This window comes from Osmia bicornis, chromosome 3 (assembly GCF_907164935.1).
Source record: "Osmia bicornis bicornis chromosome 3, iOsmBic2.1, whole genome shotgun sequence".
In the NCBI taxonomy this organism is placed as follows: domain Eukaryota; kingdom Metazoa; phylum Arthropoda; class Insecta; order Hymenoptera; family Megachilidae; genus Osmia; species Osmia bicornis.
In genome coordinates, this window is record NC_060218.1 from 6,715,334 (window position 1) to 6,736,925 (window position 21,592).

General features: G+C 33.2%; 3 protein-coding genes across 24 annotated transcripts in view; 1 reads left to right on the plus strand and 2 right to left on the minus strand.

Moving 5' to 3' along the window:
• The window catches only part of LOC114871038 (ankyrin-3-like), an 86,617-nt gene extending 73,588 nt beyond the window's left edge, over positions 1-13,029 (minus strand). For 8 of the 14 annotated variants that reach the window (XM_029176450.2, XM_029176439.2, XM_046284945.1 and 5 more), the window contains exons 1-2: positions 12,827-13,025; positions 10,537-10,887 (exon numbers count right to left, since the gene is read on the minus strand). In XM_029176450.2, coding sequence (XP_029032283.2) covers positions 10,537-10,761 — 225 coding nt within the window. In that variant the 5' untranslated portion in view covers positions 10,762-10,887; positions 12,827-13,025. Of the gene's footprint in view, positions 1-10,536; positions 10,888-11,514; positions 11,530-12,826 lie in introns of those variants that run through there. The other 6 variants (XM_029176475.2, XM_046284947.1, XM_046284953.1 and 3 more) reach the window with 4 other exon arrangements.
• Positions 13,030-13,549: 520 nt separating this feature from the next.
• Positions 13,550-19,839, minus strand: LOC114872344. 9 transcript variants are annotated; one of them, XM_046284956.1, is made up of 4 exons: positions 19,218-19,839; positions 18,504-18,983; positions 17,297-17,479; positions 13,550-16,979 (listed from the first exon to the last, which is right to left on the minus strand). In XM_046284956.1, exons 3-4 carry the CDS (start codon positions 17,456-17,458, stop codon positions 14,418-14,420), a joined length of 2,724 nt encoding a protein of 907 aa, XP_046140912.1. In that variant the 5' UTR covers positions 17,459-17,479; positions 18,504-18,983; positions 19,218-19,839; the 3' UTR covers positions 13,550-14,417. The 9 variants fall into 9 exon arrangements, with proteins under 9 accessions (XP_046140912.1, XP_046140917.1, XP_046140915.1 ...); XM_046284961.1 differs by having other exon boundaries at positions 18,504-18,602; positions 18,707-19,839; XM_046284959.1 differs by having other exon boundaries at positions 18,504-18,612; positions 18,707-19,839.
• Positions 19,840-19,848: 9 nt separating this feature from the next.
• LOC114871079 lies at positions 19,849-21,520 on the plus strand. Its single transcript, XM_029176532.2, has 3 exons — positions 19,849-20,095; positions 20,770-20,997; positions 21,112-21,520. The coding sequence occupies exons 1-3, from the start codon at positions 20,023-20,025 to the stop codon at positions 21,498-21,500; spliced, it is 690 nt and encodes a 229-aa protein (XP_029032365.2). The 5' UTR covers positions 19,849-20,022; the 3' UTR covers positions 21,501-21,520.
• The last annotated feature ends 72 nt before the right edge of the window (positions 21,521-21,592 follow it).

The following is a 21,592-nucleotide window of genomic DNA, read 5'->3' on the forward strand; positions in this document are numbered from 1 at the left end:
TAGTATTTCACTAATAATAATTTAGGAGAATTGCATCGTTAGCCCTGAAGGGATTAAAGTAACATAACTCTATACACAGAGTGGTATGGTATTTCGATAACAATTACGGAAAATTGCATCATTAACAACGAAAGGATTAAAGTGGGATAATTCCACGCTGGTAAACAGTAAATCCATTATACACCAACGTATTCTCAGAATGAATTTTTTAGTAAAATAGAAGAAATCCAAATAACTTTCTACATTAACCTTGCAGTCGATAGACTAAACCATAATAAATCGTCTCTATGAGTTAAACGAATGGGATAGGACACATTAGACCCACGCGATTACAATTGCTATTTATCTCCCTAACTTCTTTTTTCCGGTTTATTATGTCAGAAGAAATGACGAAATATTTAGGCTAATGATCGATAACGGCGAAATCAGTATTTCGCTTGTAATTGGTGTAACACTTATGTCGAGACACTCAACTTTAGGGTCAGACATGATTTCAATCATAAAGTAGATCACTGTAACCGTTGTGATGTAACCTTCTGCTATAATTACTTTATATTTAAAAAGATCAATTTAAATTTGATAATTATCTCAAATTTGCAATAAATTAAAAATTAATTAATACTATGAAAGTTCTATTTTTGATAGAATTCTACTTTTATAATTTTAAACAAATTAAGAAAATATAAAATAAAATTTAATTAGAGGCGAATTTTGGCGCGTTCGTTAAAGGGTTAACGCGTTCTCTGCCACATGAGTCGGCAGTTAATGGCGTCAGCGGCTGAAGGTTCCCCCACGCGATATCGCGTGCACCATTGTCAGTAGGAAAAATTGGAAAAAGAATTGTTAATAGCAAAAATTTAACGTGGCATAAACAGAAAATTCGAGAACGGTATTCATGGTACATATGTAATGTGTTAAAAAAGATCCGGGGTTAAATACATCCCTCTATTTTCTTCTTGCTACTAACTTGAAATGACATTCGCTATGATCGTTATCAGAAGGTTGATTCCAGCATGTCGGCTACCATGCAACAACGAACGGGCTAAAAAATCATTTGGCAGTGTTCGAATCTAAGGTTTCTCGGCGCACCACAAGAGATACTTAGAAAGTCGGAAGTGTAATGTATTCCAGCTCGTGTAGCTATCAGCGAGCGTAGAAATCGGTGTATTGTATGTCGATTGCAGACGGCTGCAACGAGACACTCCTCGGCTGGTGCCGGTGGTACAGGCAAAAGGCAAAGAAGAGAAAAGGGCACGGGAGACGATGGAGAAGAAAATCGAGGCAAAGGAAGAGGAAAACACGTTCAGAGAACGAACCAGCCAAGCCTCTGTGGTACATGTATATGTATACATATACGCGAGCAAGTAATAGGTATATGTATACGTACAGTACATAGGTATATGTGGGACAAGCAAGATGGAGTCTGGAGGTTTCGGGTCGATATGAACGCGGCAGCGCTATTGCAGCAAACCGCCCCCTATTCCTGTCGTTCCGCTTACCTCCTTCTTTTTCCCTCCTTCTACCAACCCCCCTTATCACCTCGTCTGCCTATCATTCAATCGCTATCGACACCGTTGCTTAATTAACGTTGCTCGGTACAAACATCCCGATACACTCGAAACCGGCGCCAAGATATCGTTCGATGGAAGATAAAATGTTGATAAAAATTCATTTATTCGATGGATCCATGGAACGGATCAGTGAATCTCTTCTTACGTATCGACGAATCATCCCTCGCCACACCCTCCACGCACAGTGCCACGTATAACATTCGAGGCATACACATTCGCATTATTTTATTAAACTCGATATTGTTTTTTCAGTTCCTTTCATTTTTCAGCACTCGTCCGTGACCCTTTCGCATGTAACATATTTTATTAAAGCAATGAAACATATATTTTTATAAATATACCAGATAAAAATGTTTAAAAATCCTGCTGTCGGCAATCGCGTCGAATATAACGCAAAGATGCACACGTTTTTTATGTACCAGTTAGCCTTGCCAGTTTCAATTTTAATATCTCGTTTCAGTGAACTTTTGCATACCAAAATGGCACGGACGTTATGAAACGTTGAAAGAATGCTGATGGAATTCACATTTTGTATGGAATAAATTGTTGAACATAGTTATAAGGTTTAATGAAATTTCATCGCGGTTTTACCCACCGCTTTTTTCATTGAATGAGAAATCTAACGTGGACGTTCGACTGCATACGAATTGTTCTGAACCGAAATATATGAGATATTCGAAATTCGTGCAATTGGATTCTTCGATAATCAAATTGTCTAATATGATCAAGACAACAGGGGCTTCGAATCAGAGCGAATCATCTGTTTATAAAACTCTATAAAACTACATCTACCTATTCGTCAGTCGATGTTACTCGCTCAGGTATCAAAAGCTTATTCCAGAAGAGTTTTTATTGCTAAACGAAATTCATTTTCATATTTTTAAGATGGTTTTTTTTAAATTGATTAAAACCATAATTATATTTCTGTGAGACTAATTTAGAAAAAATGAAAAAATGAACAGTAAAATGCATCAGATTTTTCAAATACACAATTTTTCTTCAAATATTTAGTACTAGCTGAATACTAATGACTGCAGAAATACGAAGTTCAATAAATCCGCTCTTAAGTACCAGAACCAGGTCAATCGTGACCCAGACCTACGAAATGTATTCAACGATGCTTGGACTAAAATTAGAAACTCAAATCTTTTAACGAAAGACTTTCCTATATTAGAAAAAGAATATCTAACGATAAGATAAAGATGAAAAACAATGTAAAATTAATTTAAAATTACTCGATCTGAAGATTAAACATAGATCCTGAGACGAAAGACCTCGATTCAAAATAAAATTCTCTGAAAAGTAAATCAGAATTATTTAAATTACCTCGATGTGGCCTCGTTGATTTGAAAATTTCCCTGCCACTATCGCGATAGAAGGTTAATATTATCTCGATAGCATCCTACGATTACGTTCACGTACAGGGGGAAAAAAATAACCAACCTAACCCAGTGCTCAATAATCAATGCAGGTTGTTGCTCCAAGCTATACCTAACCTTTCTGATAGTGATCAATATAGGTTGTTGCACCGATTAATCAGTAACTAAGAGATAATATCTTATTATAATCCAGTCTTTATATTATCAAGTACCAGAGAAAATAATTTAATTCAAATTTATTATATTAATCACTTATATGTCTGACAGAAAAATAAGCTCCTGACAATGCGGTTTCCAAATAAACAGATTAAATTACCAAACTCTACATTACACGAGTCGTTAGCAGAGAAAGAATTGGAGCGTCAATGATAAATCTCATCCCATGTTTCTTCGTATTGTTTTCTTTATACCCTGTTTTATCTCTAAGCCCGATGCATTCAACCTAGTAATGTCTGTCATTGACAAATTGGCGACAGACATTCAATCAACTGCTGAAATCGACGTCACTACGATCGATCTGACTGCTACAGAAAGGCACCCACACACACACACACAGCACTCCTCTGCTATTAACCAAGCGAAGAAAAATGCGAACGGAATAATACACTTGTGTGAAAATACCGCATTAGATCGTTTGATACCAAATGGCCGATTTTCACGACACAAAACTACCGCAAAATGGAACTCGTTCCACGTCAATTCAAGGCATAAAATTCGATAAAAATGTGTGCTTGAATTTTTTTATAATCGTTTTTAACGTTTATCAAATAAACCAGCAAATTTCACAAGCTGATTACGAAAAGGGAAATATTTTTAGAAAAAGTCTTTTTCATCCCCAACGAGCAAATTATTCTCTACCTTCCCTTTTGTCGGCTTAAACTAGATTTCGAGTTTTTTTAATTAGAAGCAAAACGGCAACGCAGGAGTATGTATTCGAAAATCGTTTGAGAGTGCTCACTTACACGAAGAGGTTCACTTCTCCCGCTTCTCGAGACTAAATTAAATGACGTTGGGGTGCCATGAACCCTAGTTTAGCGGTGAGAGGGTCAGAAAAAAAAGGGTGGCGGTCGGGTTAGCGGGTCGAACGAGCCCGGAGAAAAAAAAAAAGCGGAAGAAGCGAAAGAAGAGGAAGTATTGAGCGTAGAAGAAAAGAGCAGAAGCCCTTTTCTTCTTTAACCACCCTACTGTACTTTTTGATCGCGCGTTTTAGGGTGGCGTGCCGAAACGATGTGTCATTGGGGCGGCCGCCTCTATTAAACGGCTACTTCAAGATGACGCCTGGTATTTCGAGATGGCCACGATTTAATAATTAAATTAGCCTTACACGATCGTGACACATCGCAGCCGATTGTTGAACGCGACGAATAACTCTAACCACCTACGATGCTTTTAATGACAGGGCTATTTCACGAGACGTTATTAAAGTGGGTCAATCACTGACGTCTCCCAACATTACGCTTCATTCGCAACCGCGTACCAAGCTGGCACGTCGCCAAAATTTCATCCAGAAACGTTCAAATTTATCGAGAAAGTACGCGTTTTCTTAGAACTTACAATGTACCGCGGCTAACGGAAAAAGTTGACTTTAATCAAACTCCAGGATTTCTATATTCAAATGAACGCTTCTATATTTAAATGCGAAACGGGGTTTCAGTTATTGGAAACAATCTAGGTTGCATAGAGTGAATTAAATTTAGTGAATATAAAATGTAGCTCCGGTTTGAAGATACTGGTCGATTGTATCCGCTAATTTTGTGTCAAGAGTTTGCAAATGTGTAAGTAATGTTTAAATTAATTTTTCCAGGTATGCTTTCCAATATCGAAAGAATAAAAAATTTATTATGATACATTTTGTATCGTTCCTAAAGAATTTTATCATTTTACTGCTTGGTCCTAAACGTATTAAGGTGTCTCCGTTCAAGCTTGAACACCATTGCGGTAACGTGTCGAGGCGAAAACGTTTATTTTCAGTCTACCTTTACACACCACGGAAGGAACTTTACACTAAGCTAGCGCATGCGTCTGCGTTCGCGCATCTCTTTATTATGCGGTTTCGCAACCCACTTCCATGCGGTTGAAAATCGACAAATGGAAAACAAGAACGTCGTGCGTACTGCGTTGAAAACTCATAGGCATACCTCGCTGGATAGCCGTAGCTAAATTAACGAATGCTAGCTAAACTCGGTGGCCACGTGCCAGTCTTACGTTTCAACGACCGTTTAGAGACAGTTTTAATTGGTACGTCCTTAGCAAAGAACTTTCGCACCCTTCAAATACCTGCTCCTTTTATGTGCAGTATTTTGGTAAAGAGAATCTTCGATCAGGTCCGCGTGGATTTCAATTTTGACTGAATTCGTCAATTTTAAGAAAAATATATTTTGCATTTGGAAAAAAGCGTAATTAAATACTTGATTGTTTCGTTCAATAATGACTGTTGCATAGGGGTAAATGAGGAGTTCACAAGTTTTATCGCCAGTTCAAATCCCAGCGAGGTAACTATCTTTTTTTTAATTATTTTAAATTATAATAAAGTAATTGTTAAAAATAATAATTTTAATAATAATTTTAATAATTATAGAAAGGATTCAAAATAATAATTTCAACAATTACTTTTAATTATAGAAATATGGATTTTTTTAAATTTTTAATCTTGTACGTCTGCTGTTACACTATTGAATGCGAACCCATCGAAACGTTTTACTAAATTTAATACATATTTTTCCCAAAATTGACTTAACATCTGTGAGTAAAATTAGAATTACACTATCCTATCAAATTTTACAAAACTCGGTGAGAAACGGAGCACCTCGATAACGGGGATGCAGCTATCGATACTTTTATCGATAATATCAATATGTATTTATTGATAACGTTACTGATAGTAGCATCTTCACCAGAAAGTCTAGTACTAATCTTCAAGTACTTACAAATATAAAATCTTCTCATTTCACTAAACAATCTTGAAAAAAGAATACGTAATGAATTTTTCTATTATAAATGAAATAATCAACTATTATTCCTGATAATAATGACGCATTAATTTCAATGTTTTTTGTAAAAAATTACATAAATCAGAAGAGTAATTTGAAAGTAAAATTTCGTCCTAAAGCTCATCCTTCTTGCTCTGATTATTATCGTAAGAATCACACTGGACGTATATTAATCAGTTTTAAAAACCGGATGAGTGGTAATATAAAAAACGCACGTAATTTTAACAAGCGTGGGCGTGTGTTGCATGGGATCGAATTGTAAGCAATCAGATGTTAGCCAGCCCCGTCACACTTATCTTTACGCGCCGGCTTTCATAAATTTACACGCCAAGACACGTCATACTGTGAACAATACTTGTATAATGCTACCCTGCAACGACGGCCATGAAATTATAGCGATCCTGCCGTTGAATGTCAGAAGTAACGAGATGTACATCTCTCATAAAGTACACGAATGACCTACATTCATCATCGCCGACTGTTACAGGGCCATAACGCCCTTTATCCTTCGCGAACTTGAATTATATGTGGACTGTAATAAAATTCGATAAAAATCAAACCACCAAACCTGAATTTGCACGCGACGATAATTTCGTAAATAAAATCTAGATTTAACGTATTAATTTTTTAATACAGTGCTTGGACTTTCATTTACCACCATTGTATTTTCACGATGTCCTCGCTGCATTCGCTCATATGTTTACCATATGACTAATGAGTTTACCGGTCTCTCCCCTTTGCAGACGTCAGAAATTTTAACATACTCCTCTTAAATGTCAATCAACTCAGAGAAATTATAAGATAGATTATTACATCCTTATGTAAATACTTAAGCAACATCATTCGTAGCTTAATGCAATTCGTGATTAGTTAAATAAATTTTAATTATTCATTCGAGTGATTATGAAATTATTTCAAATCCTTATGAATGCACTGTGCTTTTAAATGAAATTAATTCCTAAGGATTTTAGTAACAAATGTTTTGTTTTCATTTTGAATACATTTGGGTCACCAATGACTAAAGCTTCAAACTTCAAATAGAATAATTGAAAAAGAAGAACAGAAACAAGGTTTTTAATAATATTACTATTATACTGGTAATGCAACTCGTTATTGTTATTCTAATATGCCATATTACTTAAGCGTGTTTTCACTACAGCAGACAATGTGTTAATTGACTACACTGTTAGTTGAAAGAAAACAATTTTTCATCTACGTAGACGCATAGTTACGCATAGTTACGCATAGTTACGCATGAAACGATCGACGATAGTAACCATGCCCTCGCGGTATGAATGAAGGTCCATTTGTGAAGATTCATTTACAAGGTCCATACTGATAGGATTATGACGTAATTTTACGTGAGCCCAAAGTGTATATGCCGTGCAGATAAACAGTGGCACGTACAGACGGATCGCAGATGTTGGATAGTATGGTAATCCGAGTTGGCATAATCTCAGTGAGCATTAAAGAACTTCTTGGTAACACGAAGAATTTTCATACGTAACGTAACAACAACCCTTTTGATGAGTTATTAAGAGTAAGAGACCCTGAAGTGCATTCTTAATCACTGAATTGCATCGAAAGTGCATCAAATTCTTGAATGAAATTCGGAGTACTTTAACCCTTGAACAACGGAGTCTGGGTTAATCGAGACCCAAACTTACAAAACGTATACAAGGATATTAATCTAAAGTCAAATATGTAATTTTCAAACGAAAGAGTTTTATTCATTAAGGGAATAATTTTTAGAGGAACAGTGTAGAATTTAGGGAATGAAAATTGGAGCTCATCTGAGGATTACTTAATGCAATTTATGATAAGAGATGTATGAATTGTTATTTACAATTTTTAATTTATACTCAAGATGTCTGATGCTCCACCAACAGAATAAGTATTAGAAAAATGAATTCAAAATTTAATCAACATAACATTTGCAATATATTTAATACAAAGGAATATCTTTTACGTTTTAGCGTGAGTTAATATTATCTTATATACATTTTGATATTTTAACTCGGAACACAAGTGCACTTTATCAAGAGCAAACAAAATACTTTTAATTCGTGAATTGATTCTAAGAAAGTACTTGATAATCCACTCAGAAATATTTAACTGACACAAAGACTTAAAATTAGAAATGAACCTAACTCGAATTAGTACGTTTCTCAATTATTTTTTCTTTTGTAAGTATTTTAGTTCTGTGCAATTTAAATTCATCTCTCAGGCAAAATGTACTTCACTAAAAGAAAAAAAAAATACAAGTTTTTGGCTCGAATCCATATGCGCTTTTTTATGAATGTAGAAGGCTACTTTTTCTGGAAATACGCTTTGGTTCGTTGGTTTATTCTTGAAACCACGAAAAGCACGATTCATATAAAAATAAATCTTACTCATTTAAACATACCAAAAATAGAAATTACTTTTTTCTACACTTTTGTGTGCATATTACTACCTATTGGTAGTGCCAATAGAAATATCTAAAATTATTTTTTATATCTTCCTCCTATAAGTTTTCAAAGAATTACTAAATATAAGCCAACAATTTCTACCTCAAAAAATTACTATCATTTTTACTGTAATTTGTTTTTCAGTTCAAAAATTTTTCTTAAAGCACAAAATTGAAACACGAATAGAAATAATCTTCCATTTTGTAACATAAATTATACGTAAACCTTAAGATCTTGAAGGCACCACGCATGTCCTCCAGGTACCACTTTCACAACCTACGTCCTATGTTAACCGTGACCTCTGAGTTGGAACAATCAGTCATTACGCCTAACATAATGTCTCGTATCTCGCATGCCATAAGTATTTACTCCCAAAGTAATTAAGACGTTGACCGTCATGGGAGGTTACTCAATTCAGATCTCGTAAAATGATAAGCCAGGAGAAAAGAAAAGGTACGCTTTTAATAAGTTTAATATATCAAATAAGGGATTTCGAAAGATATAAAGTCTACCACAATTCGATGACATAAAAGCATCACAAAATAACACTTACACCATATCGATTTGAAGCTTAATATTTGATGAAAATGATTATATAAACCCTTCATTAATGTTCTTAATATACAATGGATGGTTGCCAGTTGCAGCAGACAATGTCTGATCTCGAAACGTACAATGTCTGACACGAATTGATGACATAAAAGTACTGTAAAATAGCACTTATGTTATATCAAATTAAAGTTTAAGATCTAAAGAAAACGACTACCTAAATTCTTCGTTAAAATTATTAATATAAAATGACTGGTTACTAATTATAACAAAGAATAACCGATCTCAGAACATATAAAGTTTAAACACAATTTGATGGCATAAAACTATCGTAAAATAATATTTGTATTATATGAATTTAAAGCTTAAAATTTGCTGAAAATGACTGTATAAAGCTTTCATTAATATTTTTTAATACAAATTAACTATTTGTTAGAGAATCATTTTGCTGATTATTGTGTACTACTTGATTGGTGTAGTTTAATAAGCAGAAAATTAATAATACAAATTAAAATTAATCTGTCTAGTTTTGATTTTTGAATGCTATGCTTGAAAAAACAGCAGTTCATTGTCCGTTCAGTATTTCGCGGCATTTAAATCGCAAGTCACTGTCAAAGTAACACGCATCGATGAACAAATACACGATTAACAACCTTATACGAGTACTGTTATTCTCTCGGATGAATAATATCCATTGGCTATCGTTTTACGTGTATATCTGTTAGACACGGTAAGAAAAGGGGTTGTAATAACCAGTAGGTTCCGTACGGCATCGCAAGTACAGAAAACCGGATGCGCAGCTTCTAGTGTCATCTTTCTCCCTTTCATGAATATTAAATTACACCATTTCATCAAAATTCCCTGTTTTCTAATCTTTCCGTCAAGATAAACTTGCACGCGGTAAATGCTCTGTAACTTGAACCGATGACTAGCTTATGTGTTGCAAAAAGAACAGGGCAACAATACACGCGTGAAAAATGTGTGGGATAAATGCAATATGCTAAATAAGCTTTATGATACAACATTAGAAAATATAATAGAAAAATTAGAAAAATATTTGGACCCATCACCATTGGCGTGAGTACTGTAGATAGGGACCAGAATAAATACACCCCTCTCCCCAACAAAAATTAAATTAAATTAAAATTAAAATCTTATTTCAATGGAAATAAATGTCGCCATTATTACCACCATAAAAAATAAACCTATCATAACTTTTCCAGTTTAATAACAATCCAGGAATATCAGATTCCTGCCTTTGTCGCATAATTCTGGAATTCCTTGAATAATGTCATAAAAGTAAATTTTATTATATATATAATAAAATGCCGCCTTTATGCGGTGAACAACCTGTACACCTACACGCGGAAGTTCTACATATTGTAGATACTTCAATGTATACTAGGAAGAAGAAATACTATAATGAACTATTGGGTTGGTAACTAAGTGATTGCGGATTTTAAATAAGGAGAATTCAAAATTTTTACTTTATAATATAACTTTATTAAATTAGGTATTGCCCGTTTTGTCAATTCGTTCTATCATAACACTATTGTACACGGATCTTACTCTTAATAACATGTAAAAGCTATATTACCTGTTTTCCAGCGCGGGGTAACGTTTCCACGTTGGTACCGCCGACGACAGGCGCTTTTTCCGGCCCTCCATTTTGTTGGCTGACATTTATGTTGGCATTAACGTTCGCGTGTACATTCGCGTTAACATTGTTCATGTTATCGGTAACGTTTGTGTTCGCATTCGTGTTTCCCACACCGGCACCCCCGCCAGTACCACCCCCGCACTTTCCTTCCTCGCCCGTCATCACTTCGGCCTCACCCTCCGCCGCCGGTTTCCACCCTTGTCGTCTCTCCCTTTCGCGTTCCGCGCCTCAAGCCTTCCTTCCGTTCACTGATTACCAATGTCGGTCCGTTGGCCAGAATCCGGATATCTGCTCGAACGAGACGATTCAGGAGAAACGGGCCAATGTAGGAACTGGGATAATTCTTTCAAATCTCATTGCCGACTGTCTCCCTAGTTTATCTCACCGTCACCATTCTTCCTACCCTCAACTTTATAGGTCATCGACTTGAACGGTAGGTAACTTTAAGAACAACGAAACTAACTAAGATGCCACGCTATGATTTTATCAACTCGTGTGTCGATACATTTACCGATGTTAAATTAAAAGTAGATTAAGAACCAGATTAACTTAACCTTCTTCGCGTCAATATGGAAATATAAGACCAACTACTCGAGATCATCGATTTTAGTAATAAATAATGTATCGAATTTGAAAAGTTAACAAAATCGCTGAAATTTCGAAACCGGAAAAGCTAAGAACTCTGCTAAAAATTCTAGGAATAGTTGTAAATGAATCGGTCGATTATAGTATCGGAGGCGAAGAAAAAAATACCCGGTTAATTTATACCTCTTTACGTAAACATCGAGAAACGACGTGGTACATAATGGAGCAAAGATTCGTTCGCGATCTGACCTTGTTAACGCGGTGGACGTTTAAGCATATCCTTTCACTGGCACGCTACCGAAATTCATTAAAAAAATGTAAGAGAATTACTTTCGTTCACTGGTAGCCGCTATTTTTAGGATTCTCGAGGCGCGATACGGGTGGTATAACGGTATATGACGAGCTAGTTCAAGCACGTTGTAAGCCGACTTCACGAAGCACATGCTGATCGAGAACTAATCGATTAGCGGAACGAGCACACACTGGAGATTGAATAATGAATCGCTATTAGAAATAGATGTCGCGTTTTTGTGTTTGCATCAACTGTACCACAAATTACATCCGTTTTCGACCGCGGTTAATTTTAGACGATCCCGCAGGCTCGATTTCCATCGATCCAACGATACGACTAATATACGTGATGTCGATTGATTCACTCCCGGTAAAGGAACTGATAAACATGTTATTCTGCAGTTGAAAATAGTTTCTGGCAGTTGCAAACGGCTCCTCGAGTAATCATACGTGTAGCTCTATCGCCAGTAGTGGAACCAGGGAAAATCGATGCGGCCGTGCCCGTTTGAGCACTGCGCGCCTCTCAACTGTAGGAACCGCCGCGATAAAACCAGTCAAATCGCGCGAGACCATCGTTTAGACTTCCGAAATACGTAAGTAACGTACACTCGACACATACGAACCCTAAAAGACCCTTAGATAATCGAATAGATCGCTATTATTGGAATGAATCTCTTTAAATGATCCGAGAAAAGAATGTACTCCGATACCTCGATCGATTAAGCGAAGAAGAGATTATCGTTCCTTAAATCGAGATAAAATGAGATATGAATTCAAAGCAGAAGATTCATATGCGATATACAAAATATGTTCTATATTTTTGAAAGAAACAAGTTCTAAAGTTACATTGGTGACTTGAATTAAATATAGCCCTTTGAGTAAACAGAACAAACACAGGTGATCTGATATGTTAAAGAAACTTGTAAAAATTATGAGATCACTGTTAAACACATTCGTGTAAAAGAAATAAATAAGCTAATGGATTCTATAAATTAAAGCAATACATGATCGATACGAAATAGTCCCTCCATATTTCTCTAAAGCAGAAATTCCTGCCTCAGGCTATTGCCCGAGTCACTGTGTACACATATATATCAACTATACCGGCCTTTAGTACCTTACACTTTATAAAATCATATATTACATATGATGACCAATATTTTGACGTTTTGTTCAAGACTTATTTTGTCCTACTTTCATTGTATTCGCGTTACGTATGCACGATCTATCCAAAGGAGTCGACTCGTCGAATAATCGCTTCGTAATCGAATCCTGATGCACCGAAAAATGACGCGACTAACCAGGGAGCTATAGGGTGTTGAGGCGATACTTTGAATTCCCAAATACCAACCACAAGATACCGAGGCACTTTTTCTCATTAAATGTTTCTTCACTGTCAAATCACACGACGTTCCGTCATTTTTTATACGTCTGCCGTTACGCGAACCGAACCATGTATTATATATCTTTCTGTTACTCAAAAGGATATAGTCTGAGAAAGTTCCGAGCGTAACGCGACCACCCTCCTTGAAACTCCGCACGGCTTTGATCCGTTTTATAACTTCGATGGCGACGGGTTACGTTCGAAGCGACGCCTGGCGATCATGTTCCAAATACACCGGCTACCCCCCACTCTCTAATCGAATTTTCCGATTACCGCCACTCTTCTAAGGATCTTATAAAGGATCTTAAGTCGTGGATTCTTAAAAAAAACGAGTTCTTAAATAAACGTACCAAAACTTAAAGAGATTCAAATGAAATATTCACTAAATTATAGTCATGTTCATTTCTTTTTTGTTAATTTCAGTCAATATTTATGTGATCAGAAACATGTATATCATAAGATGATTATGATAATATCATAAGAAGTATTGACTACACTTCTTAAACCATCATATTAAAAATAGTTAAATGAGTAATAGTACAGATGTAAACATCGTCTGTTTGTTCTCTTTTTTTTTTTTTTTTTATAAAAATACAAATACTAAAACGGTTTTTTATAATTCTATGACGATGTCTTTATCATTTTTACTATAAAAAATGTTAATAATATATCAATTTGACGAATAGAATATTTTTGTACTTTTATGTTTATCCGGTTTATTACATGTTTCTTACAGTACGATTTTGTATCATGATATTACACAATAATTAGACCAAATATTTATTAAAATATAAATTACAATGTTATGATAATATCATCCCGAATGCTGTATGAATTCTTTTGATCTTATCCTTTCCCATTAATGTATTCAGGGTATTTATTTTAAAATTTAAGAAACCACGGTAATTATCCAATTAACAAAATCTACTTATATAATTAAAATATTAAACAAGCTAGATGCATAAATTAAATCTACATACATAAGTTGTCATAACAAAAATACATTTGTAATAATAACTGCAACATAACGTTAAGTACATTAACAGTACATTCGAAGTATGGATTATACTTTGGTTTCATTAAATTTTTTTTTTTTAAATTGATACTTAAAATAAACGAAAACATTAATTTTTATCAGATACAAATATCGAAATTTTTAATGAAAATATTATAACTATAAATATGATATCATTACTTATACTTTTTTACAATAAACATTTTATATTTAAAACAAAATTTTGTTTACAACTAACAGCACATTTTAAATGATGTATTCTAAAAAAAAAAATTAAATATAATCGTAATGTTGTGAATATTTTACACCTTTTTTTCACCTTGCACTTTGTAATGTTTATACCTATACTTTTATATACATATTTATTATTTAAAAGTATAACCTTCGTGTCTAGTACAACATAACTGATAACACACTAATTAAAAATGTTTATAATTATGTAAAAAAATATGATTTTTTATTTTTAATAAGAAAACATAAAAATAAAATATAAATCCTGTTTCAACTGATTCTAATGCAATTGTTACTCTTTATAAATGTATTCTAACTCTCTAACTCAATATCTTTGCTAAAGTGCGTTAATGATTTTTTACCCAATTGTTTCTTTGCATCTAAGGACTGAATTTTAGAATTTATAAAAAATGGTTCACTGGAATTCATTATCTCATTTACTATCTTACAATGTACATTAATCTTGTGCCTCGATAAACTATTTTGACTGGAATAAGTTTTCTTGCATACATGACAAGGAAATCCAAGTCCATAGTGATATCCTTCATGCTTAGACTTTGCATTACTCCAATTTGGAATCTTTCTTTGACAAATAGAACAAATAATTATTGCATGTTCTGCATTAAAGTGTAATTTTCGTAATGCGGCAGTAGGAAAACGTTGAGAACATCCAAAACATTGATATGGCATTACAGTATCAAAATGTTTGAGCCTTATATGGTCATCAAACTGTTTTTGTGTTGTAGCAATAGTGCTACAATAATAACAATGTATTTCTGTTGGCAAATCAATAAATTTCTTGCAGCATGTAACAGAACATTCATGTTTGTTCCATATATTGATATCAACAAAATTCTTTTTACAATAAGCACACCTTAATTCTGAATTTGTTTGATGTTTATCAATATGAACATCCAAAGCTTTTTTGTTGTAAAATTTATTTCCACATACACAAATATATTTCTTAGACATATTAAATTTATTAGCATTAATTTGTTTCATTTCCAGAATTCTCTCCCGAGTCCAATTTGAATTAACTTCTTTACTTTGTAGTGTGCTTACTTTTTCTGTATTTTCTTCTTCTTTATGAAGTTCATTTACCAATTCATTCATTTCAGTAATGTTATTATTACACGACTTAGTCTGCAGTTCATTTTCAATATCAATGTCGACGTCTTCTTCAACGACCTGTATTTTTACAATACTATGATATTTACTATATTTAGATGATGCTAGATCAGGTGATTGAACAGGTGATTTTATTTGTTCATTATCCCGAGAAATATCTGATTTTTCAGTGTTTTTTGATTGGCTGGAACCCTGTAAATTGCTTTCGTTTTCACTGTCTTTACCAACAATTTCATAAGAATTATTCTTTTTCTTTATCGTTATATTAATCCCAGGACTGGAATCTTTATTACCTTGTTGTTTATCATGTAGAATTGATTCATCTAAGTTATTTTCCATAGTAGGTATTTTATTCATTTTCAAAGTACAACTCCTTTTATGCATAGCTAATCCTTGAGGAGTATTGAACAGTTTTCCACAAGAACATCGAGTTTCATAGTTGTCATTACTGGTTGTATTACATCCTTGTTTCTCTTTATTCAAGTTTTGAAGTGCTTGTCCTTTCACTTCTTTTTTTTTAGATGAAATTGAACTGTATTTATCCTTGTTTAAATTTAAACTTTCCTTCTGTTTTAATCCAGATGTAGATTTTGAACATCTGCTGTTAAGCAACTGCATATTTTCTTTCGTTTCTCCACGAAGACGATGACGATTTACATGCTTATAGAAACTGTTTCTAGAGTAAACTCCAAGACAAATATCACATTGTCTCTTATTATTTTGCCATACGCTTGGTACCTTTAATGTACCATTATTATCGATTTTACGTTTCTTTGTCGAATCTACAGGTGATATACTTGATTTTCGTTTCTCTTTTTCTTGAACAGGAGAATACTTTGGGACAGTTCCGCGTTCCTTCAAAGATTTATTGCTCACAGTCGAGCTATTTAGTTCTTCAAATTCTGACCTAGAAGATGATTTTTCCAATTCTCTCATGAAATCAGAATATTCAATTTTATGATAATCAATCAAATGTTTTCCAATATTCTTTACTCCTTGCTTACACAATAAACATGTCACCAATGCTGAATCATGATGCAAAGAAGTTTGTTTCTCATTCTGCTGTAAATTTGCACCTGATATTCTTTTCTCTTCTTTCTTATGTGAAATTTCAGTCTCATTTACATTGTTATTAGGATGAACTAAAACACTTGTTCGTGTTTTTAATCTCTTATGATTAAATATATCCTGCTCTGTTGAAGATACTATTGTAGATCGTGATAAAGAATCTGTAAATATATTTTCATTTCTCTTTGAATGAACTTGTTCATTATCCTTTTTTTCTTTCTCAATCACATTAGACTCTCTCTCTGTTTGTCTTTCACATTCTTTTCTTTTCCTTCTTTCTCTGTCCCCCTCTTTATCAATACTTCTTAGATTTATATCACAATGCTTATTTCGCAGTGGATTCATAAAAATCCTATGTACTTTCTCTGCATGCTGTCTCAAGGTTAAATGTTTTGTATAAAGTTTTCCACAAGTTGAACACTGAAATAATTTCTTAGTAGTTTTTACTGAAAATACAAAATTTGGTAATGCAGCATTGTCATTAGACAACACTGGGTGGTATTTAATATATGATTTTGAATTTGTCTGTTTTGGTGATAATTCACTGGATGAATTATCTTGAGCATTTTTAATCAGCTGCAATGTTTCCCATATTTTATCACACCTTTCAAGTAACACAATAGGATCCTTAATTTTATATGGTACGCTATAAGGGATTGATGATGTCATTAATTCGCTCTGAAACCAAAAGCATGCGTACAATTATTATTTTTTATGTTTTTTAAACAATTTATATTAATTTTAAGATTATTTATAAACTGTACGTGCATGCTTTAAAAAAACAATGAAAGATGTACTATAAACTACATAATGATTAGAAAGATCATAATGAAATTTAATTACATTACATCTAGAAATATTTATTTAACTTAAAAATTATTACATAAAAAAATAGCTCTAATCTTATATATCAATTAAATTATAATTTCATTATACATAATATCGCTAGTAGAAAAAATATCAATTATGCATTTATAAGTATAGTATTTACTTACAGCACTCAATGTATCTTCACTTGATCTAGATACATTAAGATAACAAGGTTCGACCTTAGGTATACATAAATTTGTAATGCATATTTTCTGTTCTAATTGTTCATCAATTTTATTTTCATCATAATCTGGATTTGTTTCATCATAAGATTCATTACTTAACATTTTAAGCGAAAACGCGGGAGACTGAAATGTAAACGAAAATTCAAGGTCGGTGTGATACGAACATAGCTGCCTACTATATGTATATATATATATGTGAAGTAAACCAACATTTCGATTGATTATTTAAACTGTTTTAATTGTTTTTTCCACTGCTCCTTTACCTTTTATTGTCATTGCCTTACAAAGGAAAAGGTAGCAGTCGATAACGTCTGTTTTATTCTGACCTAATCTTTTAACTTACAATTATATACAATACTGATTTAATAAACACTTTGCAATTGATGATATCATTGATTGTAAAAATTATTATACAAGTATAGAAATAATCTTTTTAAACGCAAGTTAACATTGTAAAACTTATTAAACAATAGTATTAAATTACGGTAGATAGAAATTGGTATTTGAATAAATATTATAATGTAGATTCACATCTTTTTAAGTCAATTTTGTATTTAATATACAACTATACTGGAATGAAATTTCAGAAACCGAACATACATACCTACCCAATGAAACGCACTTTAATTTGAGGTTAGTTTATTATATGAAATATGTAATACGATATATAGGAAATATCGAATTAGAATATTTATTAGTGTTACAGAAAATAGAAGATTTTTGCACTTTTTTTAAGTTTAATCTTATAGAATAAAAATCTAATTATGTATTTAACATAATGGTATCTATTGAGTCCGTTCACTATAGTCGACATGTAAGTGATCCATTCGAAATGAAAGTTGTCCTGAAGTGTTTTAAGTCAGTAAGAATGTTACTGATTCATTTGTTTTGAATCTTATTCAATTGTCCGGCAAATCTCTGAATTTACAAAAATATAAAATCAGTTAGATAAGATCCTATAAAAGGATCTTGTAAATAGTCGTTCGTCACTGGCGTCATCCCAACAAGGTCTAAAAGTATCCATCTTGGACGACGCATGAAACGTTTCGGAATTACTCAATTCATCCATTTATTTATATGAATAACATTATTTATCACATACTCTGGACATGTTAAACATGTGCTTAAAGAGCTTTATTCAACATACCTTTCTTGTGTATTATTTGTAACTGTACTGTTGCCTGCTCTTGCCCAGACGGTAGGTCGCGTTATGACACCACAACTCTTGAGAATTAGGGTTTCTAACCTGTTCGAAACTGCTTTAGTTATACAAAGGAACAAACACACATTATGTACCTCGTTTCCAAATGTCGTAGCATGTTAAAAATCCATAATGTACGATGTTCTTACACAATCCGAAGCAGTAAGCTCGATCTCCCAACTGAACTGCTAGCGATGTGGTATACACTCTTGAGTACGGTGTTCTTTTCAGGCAAACGTACACAAAAACAAATCTTTTTCAACTATAATAGTGCTTACTCGAACAAGAATCACTTGGACATATGTTTCTAGCTAAACTAAAGTTTTAAATATTGAATAATACAAATTTCAAGAAGGATTTCTCTAAGCGTACGACAGTAGGCAAATCCACAGCTATGATCGAAGTCTGTAGTCTGTCCATTCCAACCTACTTAAGAATTACATCTACACTTAACCAGTTATGGATTCATTCAATGCTCCTTAAACGAGAATTCTTTTAATAAATTCATTGTAGGGAATATAATCCATAAGATTATGAGTAAGGGGCACTTTGTAAGACACTTAAATCGAAATGGACGGGATTTATGCATCTACCTAATATAGTTGATAAAGAAAACGTAATTTCCAAACTAATCTCATTAGAGTCTTGGTAAAGGCTTACCTAATTTTGATGCTTAAAAAAACTTATTAAAAGATCACATCATATTGGCAAACTAGCTCTACACTAGACATACAATCTACTATAAGTACTGGTCTACTTCAAGACACCAAGGAAAGCAGCACACCAAAGCAACCATTATATTACTTTAAAATAAATTTAATTTACGAAGGAAAAGACGTATTGAGTCGTTATAAGATTCAGTTTCACAGTTTAATATGCCAGACACATTTCAGGTTACTTTTGGTGACAGCAGCACTATGTCTGTTTTCTACAATAATAATATACCGTTAATTTAAAGCACAACTGTACATCTTTTTTCTTGCAGAGAACGTATTAGACTTATGTAAGGTGAAGATATCAATGAAAAGTATTAATATTAAATAGTCATATAACACTTTCAATGTTCGAAAATTTGATGATCCAAAACCTGATATTTCAGTAGGAGTTACCGATGTTAAGCTATGTATATCTGTTCATGTGTATTTGATACTAACAGTGATCAGTCTTCAACAAAACGTTGAACTACCCTTGAATCCTACATTTCCGAGTTAAATACTTCTTTTTAAATAACATACATTTAACAAATATTTGTTACAACTTCGTTATTACGTTGACTGCATTCACATAATAGACGTGTCGTTCAAGCAAATCAAAGAAGGTCATCACTGTTGAATAACAGCATTGCGCAAAATCTACCTGATTCTGTACCCGATAAAATTGTTGTAGTAATGAACATTCATTTCCGGCGAAATGCATATAAAGGCATGAATATTTTCTTGTATTAGCCAGTATTTGTTGAGAAAAGATGCAAATCCTTATTGTCTTTCTACTGTTTACTACCTGCAAGCTGTCAACGCCACTAGGAGTTTATGATAGAGGTGCTTTTGTTAATTTGTTAATATTGTTCTACTAGAAAGCTCTGTGGACACAAAGGAGAGCTGTACATTTTTAGTGAATATTACTTCTAAATTGCGAATTTTTAACAATTATAATTCATCCGCGCGTGAATATTTATCACCAACTTAAAATGTATCTGTTTCAAGGCCACTTTGCCGAGGAACAATTAGTTTCTTTATTTCATTTATGCAGGAATGCAGTTTTCTGGAAGCATGCAATGCCTTAAAACCGTTTTTGGCATAACCTTGGGTTTCGGCATGTTTTCTCTTTAATAAATAAAAAAAAAAATATATACTGATCGAATTGAGTAATCTCCTTCTTTTTCGAAGTTTGTTAAAAAATTATTTAATGATCTGTAGATGATAGTTCAGGTGCATAGACTGGATGAAGTGGATGTAGGATTCGAATAATTCCATTTCTCTCAGATCAGTATTACGTTATTTTATTTTTCGAAGATAGCTAATTTACCTATAGAATTCTTGAACTATGTTATTACATAACATTTATGATTTTTCAATTCTTCTTTCTTCAGGACAGCACTCCTTTTACTACCCTGCGTTTAAAATCTTATTATGCAATAAAATTATATAATTAATTCTTAATAAAGCACATCCTTCTAACAAAATACATTATAAATTATACTTTCTATTTGTAGAAAATGGTAGACTACTAAGAGACCTTCATCATGGTAAACTCTTCCAGACAATTGGGGATTGGTTTGGAGATTTAAAAAATCACATTAACGAAAGATTATTTGGACAAACGACAACGACAACGACGACAACGACAACACTATCTCCTTTGCCGATAGAAATATTAAATTTGGATAAATTTCAATTACAGAAGAGATTAAGGAATCGTGAATGGTTTCTTTTAGACTTAAGTAAATACCATGTCTTATAATAGTAAAATTATATAAACAATCAATATTCGATTACAGAATTACAAAACTAACTTTCTGGTAAAAATGTATTAAACTTATTTTTATAAAATACAGCTAATTTAACGTTTGATCCTAACCATGATTGGGGATTCCACGTCGGCAGTTGGTATTTTATTCGGAAAGGATTTAAAGATCGTTATGGATCTGGAAACGATTTTGACGAATCGGATTTTCAGTCGAGTCAAAGTACCGTTCAGTCGCAAAATCCAACTGAAGTAAACATTGAGGAGACTTTTGAAACTACAAACGACTTTGTGACAACAGAATTTTCGTCAGCTATATCAACAACAATAACACAAAGTGAGATGCCATTGGTAACAACACAAAACTCTATGGAAACCTATTCATCTGAAAGTTCTTCATCAACGTACGTATCGGTAGAGGATGATAAAATCACTAAGGATTTTACTCAGAAAGGATCCGTAGAAGTTTTAATAGGATAATGTAGTATACGTTCTTATGAATAATAAAATGCGACTTTTATTATACTGTGTAACTAGAATACGATCGGTTTTTGTATCAAAATAAACATTTT

Excerpts from the sequence above, each read along its gene's own strand:
- LOC114871079 (XM_029176532.2), top strand. The coding sequence starts at position 20,023 with ATGCAAATCCTTATTGTCTTTCTACTGTTTACTACCTGCAAGCTGTCA. Across the intron at positions 20,096-20,769 it reads ACTAGGAGTTTATGATAGAG|AAAATGGTAGACTACTAAGA; the intron begins GTGCTTTTGTTA and ends TTCTATTTGTAG. Across the intron at positions 20,998-21,111 it reads ATGGTTTCTTTTAGACTTAA|CTAATTTAACGTTTGATCCT; the intron begins GTAAATACCATG and ends TATAAAATACAG.
- LOC114872344 (XM_046284956.1), bottom strand. The coding sequence starts at position 17,458 with ATGTTAAGTAATGAATCTTATGATGAAACAAATCCAGATTATGATGAA. Across the intron at positions 16,980-17,296 it reads GTGAAGATACATTGAGTGCT|AGCGAATTAATGACATCATC; the intron begins GTAAGTAAATAC and ends TTTTGGTTTCAG.